This window comes from Maylandia zebra, linkage group LG2 (assembly GCF_041146795.1).
Source record: "Maylandia zebra isolate NMK-2024a linkage group LG2, Mzebra_GT3a, whole genome shotgun sequence".
NCBI lineage: Eukaryota > Metazoa > Chordata > Actinopteri > Cichliformes > Cichlidae > Maylandia > Maylandia zebra.
This window is the reverse complement of record NC_135168.1, coordinates 14243013-14250396: the sequence shown is the minus strand read 5'-3', so window position 1 is coordinate 14250396 and position 7384 is coordinate 14243013. Positions and strand designations below refer to the sequence as shown.

The following is a 7384-nucleotide window of genomic DNA, read 5'->3' as shown; positions in this document are numbered from 1 at the left end:
TACCAGCCACCCGCACAGTGCAGAGATGGTCGGAGGAGAGCGAGGAGGCTCTTAAGGATTGTTTTGAGTCGACTGTGTGGGAGGTGATCTGTGACGACCACGGAGAGGACATCGACAGCCTTACTACATGCATTACTGACTATATTAATTTCTGTGTGGATAACACCGTACCTACCAGGACTGTACGGTGTTTTTCCAACAACAAACCTTGGATTACCCCAGAAATTAAAGCTGTCCTCAAGCAGAAGAGGGGGGCCTTCAAATCCAAAGACAAAGAGGAGTTGAAAAGGGTGCAGAGAGAGTTGAGGGGACTGATAAGGAATGGGAAGGACAGCTATAGGCAGAAGATGGAGAACCAGCTTCAGCAAAACAACGTTGGTGAAGTCTGGAGAGGCCTCAGAATCATCTCGGGCCACAAACAGCAGAACTCTCTGCCTGGGAGGGATGTGAGATGGGCAAATGAACTGAATCATTTCTTCAACAGATTTGATTCAGCCATGAGGCAGTCTGCAACATCGGCTGCAGACTCACCCACCCCCACTGCTGCTGTTCCACCTCAGACACTTCACACCTCCTCTATTCACCCTGCTCACTCCCCCCACCCCCAACAACAGCATCCAATACACACTCAACACAAGGCTCCAGCCTGTCTCTCTCAACCACCCAGGTTAGGAGGGAACTGAGGAGGATGGCAAGAAGGCAGCGGGCCCAGATGGCATCAGCTCGAGGGTCGTCAGGTCCTGCGCGGACCAACTGTGTGGGGTGATGGAGCACCTCTTCAACCTGAGCCTGAGGCTGGGAAGAGTCCCACAGCTCTGGAAAACCTCCTGTGTTGTTCCAGTGCCAAAGACTTCACGCCCCAAGGACCTCAACAGCTACAGGCCGGTGGCTCTGACATCCCACCTGATGAAGACCCTGGAGCGGTTGGTCCTGGCTCAGCTTCGGCGCCTAACAAGCTCATCACTAGACCCACTTCAGTTTGCCTACCAGCCTGGCATTGGAGCAGATGATGCCGTCATTCACCTCCTACATCGTTCCCTCGCTCACCTGGAGACCGCTGGAAGCACTATGAGAATCATGTTCTTTGATTTCTCCAGTGCCTTCAACACCATTCTTCCCTCGGCTCTGAAGGACAAGCTGGAGAACTCTGGAGTGGACCATCACCTCACTACCTGGATTCTGGACTACCTCACCGACCAACCACAGTATGTGAGGACTCAGGGCTGTGTGTCGGACAGGGTCGTCTGCAGTACGGGTGCCCCACAGGGAACGGTTCTGGCTCCGTTCCTCTTCACCATCTACACTGCAGACTTCTCCCACAACTCCACCCAGTGCTTCCTGCAGAAGTTCTCTGATGACTCTGCAATAGTCGGCCTCATCACTGATGGGGACAACAAGGAGTACAGAGGACTGACTCAAGACTTTGTGGACTGGTGCCAGCTGAACTACCTCCAGATCAATGCCAGTAAAACCAAGGAGCTGGTGGTAGACTTCCGCAGGCACAAGCATTCTCCACTGCAACTACTGAACATCCAAGGTATGGACATTGAGGCTGTGGACAGCTACAGGTACCTTGGTGTTCATCTGAACAATAGACTGGACTGGACTCATAACTCAGACGCCCTCTACAGGAAAGGGCAGAGCAGGCTGTACCTGCTGCGGAGACTCAGGTCATTTGGAGTGGAGGGCCCACTCCTGAAGACCTTCTATGACTCTGTGGTGGCTTCTGCTATCTTTTATGGTGTGGTCTGCTGGGGCGGCAGCATCTCTGCTGGGGACAGGAAGAGACTGAACAGGGTGATCCGAAGGACCAGCTCTGTCCTAGGATGCCCTCTGGACCCAGTGGAGGTGGTGAGTGACAGGAGAATGGCGGCTAAGCTGTCATCCCTGTTGGACAACATCTCCCACCCCATGCAGCAGACTGTGACAGCACTGAGCAGCTCCTTCAGTGGGAGACTGCGGCACCCACGGTGTGGGACGGAGAGATTTCGCAGGTCTTTCCTCCCCACTGCTGTCAGACTCCACAACAAAGACTTTAACTGAACAAACACACACATCCATACATATGCAATAATACTAAGTGCAATAATCTTTTCTGGCATCGTTGTATTTTTACTCAGTGTATATAGCATTTGTATTCTATTTTTATCTTATTGTATATTTTTATTCTATTTTATTCTACTGTATATAGTATATTATTTTATTTTATTCTATTCTGTACAGTTGTGTACTGTATTTATTCTTATCGTATTCTAATTTTTGCATCATAACTTTTGCACTGTCCACTTCCTGCTGTGACAAAACAAATTTCCCATGTGTGCAGGGCCGTTGCTAGCCATTTGGGTGCCCTAAGCACAAATGCTTTATCGTGCCCCCCCCCCCCCCCCCCCCCCCGCCACTGAAAAAAAAAAAAAAAATTAATACTTTTGAATTTCTCAGTGGAATTTGTTTAATTAAATAACAACAAACATGACAGTTAAACAAATAAATAAGGTTAAAGGAGGTTAAAAATACTGTTACAAATAAATACTGAAACAAAAATTGAACATTGGAACAAGAACAAAGAGCCTGGCAATAATGTGTAATTTTTTTTATAAAAAAATAATATATATAATATAATAGTATTATTATTAATATATTTACAAATAGTTTCACAATAGAATTTAAATAAGAAACTTAAATAAGAAAAATAAGAATTTGAACACAAAAGCCACATTCCTTAAGTAACTATGTTAAACATTTTTACAATTCGTTGTCAGAGTATGCCCTAGACTCTAAGGCATACTCTGACAACCAGAAAATGCAGGCGTGGTGTGCCTCTCTAGGGCCTAGAGAGGCACACGCCTGCATTTTCTGGTTGCAAAATCAGCTATAAGGTCATCATATGATAGCTTCTGAGCCACGTCACCATTGATGCTGATAACAGCCAGACCACTTAAACGTTCCTGCCCCATTGATGAACGCAGGTACGTTTTAATGAGTTTGAGCTTTGAAAAGCTTCGCTCAGCAGAGGCAACTGTGACAGGCAGGGTCAGTGCAATACGCAGAGCAATCCACAGATTGGGATATACCTCTTGAAGCTGATTGTCATGTAAAAATGACAGCATTTCCAAAGCAGACGTCTGTGGTGGCAGCTGAGGAAGGTTGATGATTTCCTGCATCATCTCAGGTCCATCAATGTCAGCTACTCCCTTATCTGTCAGTGTCTTCTGTACTTCAGTGCAGTGTTTTTTTAAATCCTCCTTGGACATCCCATTCACTTTGCTGAAATCAAGCAGCACTCCATATTTCTCTTTCACTTGATTCATGGTCTCAAACCTCTCCTGTAGGGAGATTAAAGCAGAGTCCACAACACAATTGAAAAATGTGACCTCAAGCTTTTTAAGGGCATCATGGAGGGGCTCATCAACAGCTTCATATGCAAACTGCCTTTTTGTGCTCCTGAGCCTTTTCTCCTTCAACTGTGGTTCTATGTTCAGGGCCTCACAGAGTTCTTTGGCAGCTGACACAGCCTCATCAAACCCAGACTGTCTGTATTTAGAGAGGTTACTTTTGGCAGTGTCAATGAGCCTGACAGCAACATCGAGCTGCATGGAGCTGGACTGTAGTAACTTGTTCACCTGGTTTGTGATTGTAAGAAGTTCACACCACACGATGGAGCAAATCAAAAATCGAAATGAGGCTACTTCCTCAGCAAGCACTTGAGCCTCCACCTTTGCGACTGCATCACTTACAGCTTCTCTGGCCTCCAGGAGAGCATCCCTCACTTCTTTTGTCTGACTCCGGACAGCAGTTACACTTTGAAGCCTGCTTTCCCATCTAACGTCACTCCAAGATTTAAGTGTCAATTTCACATGTTTTGTTAAAATGGCCCATCGCTGGGTGGCACTGGAAAAGAAATTGAACAACTTCTGCAAATACCCAAAGTAGCCAGTTGCATCTGGAGAGGACTTGGCAGCATCAGCTATGACCAGATTCATCGTGTGAGCTCCACAAGGCACAAACAATGCTCTCGGGTTTAATTGTAGCAGTCTGGCCTGAACACCTTGCTTCTTCCCCTTCATGTTGGCCCCATTGTCATAGGCCTGTCCTCGACAGTTTTCAAATGGAATGCCAAGCTCCTTCAACTTGTCAAGGACAACATTGGACAGGTTAAGGCCAGTTGTTTGCTCCACATTTATATAGCCAAGAAAGTATTCTTTAATATCTGGTTGTGCTTGGAAACAAACAATGCGTACTATGACTGACATTTGTTCAGTGTGACTCACATCTGGAGTACAGTCAAGAATGATGGAGAAGTATTTTGCCAACTGGATTTGCTTCACAATGGCGCGGAATGTTTCTGAAGAGATAATCTGAATTAGTTCGTTCTGTGTCTCAGGGCTGAGGTAATGTGTGTGGGAACCTTCATCTTTTATGTTGGCCAAGTGATTTGCCATTACAAGGTCATATGTTGCCATAAGCTCTACTTCCTTCAAGAAGTTGCCATTGTCCGGCTCATAAAGACAGTCAGAAGAGCCCCTAAAAGACAAATTTCTGGAAGCCAGTGAGAGAGTTATTGAGAGTAATCGTTTGAGAATCTCTCGCCACTTTTTCCTTTCTGCCTCTAGTAAGGTCAACTCCTGTTGATCTATTGCCATGCTTTTCTTTAGCCGTGTGTCCAGTTCTCTCCACTTAAGCATGCACTGTATGTGGTCTTGGCTACACTCATGACCCCTCAAACGGATGTTGATGTTCGACCAGTCACTGAAGCCCTCTGTACTCAGCTTTATATCCTTCACACTGAAAAGCTTACATGCAAAGCAGAACACAGCATTGTTCTGCGGTGAGTACACTAACCAGCTCCGGTGAACCTTTTCTCCATTGGGAAGAATTTTGAACTTAAGGCTAGTGTGAAATGCTCTTCCATCAGGCCCCTTTGGAAAATTAAAATCAGAGCTGACATTAAAAGGACCTCTCCGCACAATTTCAACACGATCAGCATCTACAATGTGAGCTGGCCAAAGAGCAGGATCGGTTGAAGGGGGCACACATGTCTCCACAGTGTCACTTTCTGATAGTCTCTCAGTGACAGGACTCTCAGTGGTACTTGTGTATGGAACTGTACCTGAACTGGTGGTTGATGGTTCTTGTTCTTCTTGGCTAGGGATTGTTGCAGGGTCTACAATGGCTGGTGGTTGATGTCCAGGGATGGCACTACTACTGGATGGTTCATCCTGTCCTTGAGATCCTCCTTGAACATATTTAAGCATTGACCCTGCATACAAGAGAAAATATTCAGGGATTTTACAGAAATACAATTTTGAATCTACAGTAGACCTACGAAAGATTGCATTATAAGACTAATAAATTAAGTAAGTCACTGGTACATTTAAAAATTACTAACTATATTTTACATGTATAGATTTTCATAATGGCAAATGGCAATATAAACATGCTGTACATAATTTGATATAAATGCGCAAGTAGGAAATCTATATTACTGGAAGATATAGGTTTCATATTACAGTTTCACCAACAGATGTCGCCCTTGATCTATGAACCTAAAGAAAGACGAGAACTATTTATGTGTTCAGACGTCAATGGCATAAATAAGATATGCGTCTTTATAGATATCCTGAAATGCAGCAACATACAAAGTAATCTTGTCTAATCTGATAATAATACTTGACTGCATCACTGACCTATCCCAAAGTTAAGGTTAATCAGTAGCATGCATGACGTTAGCCAGCTAGCAACCTGAGGAGGGAAATGCTAGTCTCACGAATCACGATAACGTTAGCAATCGTGACTCACGATTGCTAACGTTATCTGAAAACCGTCAATTGAGTGACCATGATGAGTTGCTTTTAGTAGTCCATTCTATATTCATATCCACAACGTAAACAAACTACCCAACATCAATCATTTGCAACATTTGTTAACACAGTATGAACACTGCTAACAGGAGCTATCACAGAGTTGACGGACATGAGCGTGCAAGCAAGGGCTACAATAATGAACTTTTTTTATTATTATTATTTAAACATTGCCTTACCGGCAAGCGACGCCTGAGTTTCATCACGCTTCCTCTTCTTCTTTCTTTTCTCCGCTCCCGACTCCTGTTGCCGTTTCGAGGCCATGTTCAAACAGGTGTTTACCAATTATAGAACAGACCACTGGGAGTGGGGGGGCACCAGGAGGAGACTGGAGACAGGGCACAAAGCAGATTCACCCCTTTTCTCGGGAAAATTGTTTTATGTTGCTTTTGTATTGTTTAACCATATTAATGCATATGATATTTATAGTATTAATATGGTTTACTTTTTTTTTTTACGACCCTGATTTTTTTGGTGCCCTACCGGCCATTTGGTGCCCTACGCAGTGTGCGTTATGTGCGTTTGCGGAGCTACGGCACTGCATGTGTGGGACTAATAAAGGTTATCTTATCTTATCTTTATCTTATTACTGATTACTTCCCCAAAAAACTAATCCCATTACTTTACTTATTTTCAAAAGTAATTAATTACTTAGTTACTTAGTTACTTTTTAAAAACACGATTTACAACCTGAAGAGGTGATAAAGCGATAGATCTTTCAGCCCAATTCTACTTTTTCTACATAATCCATCATACAAAATGTAATCAAATGGAAAAGTCTCTTTTTTTTACTTGTTTTATCAGTTTTAATCTTTTAACTTTATGCATCAAGCAAAAATTTAATTATATGCAATATTCTCTGACTTGAATAAATTAGTTTAACATTTAAACCTATTTTCTGCACATTCCAGCACATAAAATAAAATATTTTTGTGTTTACACTCACTCTTTCAAATAAATGCAAGTAAAACACAGCAGAAAATAAATAAAGTCAAAGACTCAGCGGTCCTGTTGCTCTATTTTCACCTGTAAAGCAGGAGTGGGGTAGGCGGAGGCTTACCCTGGTGCAGGTGTGCCGCGGTCAGTTGAAGAATCCGCGAGTTTCTCTGTGAATTTCCCATTACGCCGTTGGGCACTCTGAGCTTGCTTGGAAGTTTAGGGTTTTTTTTTTTCCTTGTAAAAAGTTTTCTTCCCACGCACAGCGGACGCTAATGTTTTTGTCACTTTTTATGGAATCAAACTCAAAGTAAGGTCAGTACTTCCACGCTTTAAACGCTGCACGCTCATACTGTCTCCCACAATCGATATGTGATCCATTGTTGATCTGCACACAGCTGTTGTCACTGACGGCGCACTCGTCACTGTCGTGAGACATTCTCGCAAAAAATCACAGTTTTAATAACGCAGTAATGCAGCGTTCCTACGGGAAAGTAACGGTAATCTAATTACCGATTTTGCAATAGTAATCCCTTACTTTACTTGTTACTTGAAAAAAGTAATCAGATTACAGTAACGCGTTACTGCCC

The 7384-nt window shown here is 43.6% G+C and overlaps 1 protein-coding gene across 1 annotated transcript; it reads right to left on the bottom strand.

Annotated features, from left to right (window-relative positions):
• Positions 1 to 3294: 3294 nt before the first annotated feature.
• On the bottom strand, positions 3295 to 6372 carry LOC106676692 (uncharacterized). Its single transcript, XM_014413793.3, has 3 exons — positions 6038 to 6372; positions 5108 to 5257; positions 3295 to 3323 (listed from the first exon to the last, which is right to left on the bottom strand). The coding sequence occupies exons 1-3, from the start codon at positions 6120 to 6122 to the stop codon at positions 3313 to 3315; spliced, it is 246 nt and encodes an 81-aa protein (XP_014269279.3). The 5' UTR covers positions 6123 to 6372; the 3' UTR covers positions 3295 to 3312.
• Between the last annotated feature and the right edge of the window lie 1012 nt (positions 6373 to 7384).

Excerpts from the sequence above, each read along its gene's own strand:
- LOC106676692 (XM_014413793.3), bottom strand. The coding sequence starts at position 6,122 with ATGGCCTCGAAACGGCAACAGGAGTCGGGAGCGGAGAAAAGAAAGAAG. Across the intron at positions 5,258-6,037 it reads AACTCAGGCGTCGCTTGCCG|GGTCAATGCTTAAATATGTT; the intron begins GTAAGGCAATGT and ends TCTTGTATGCAG.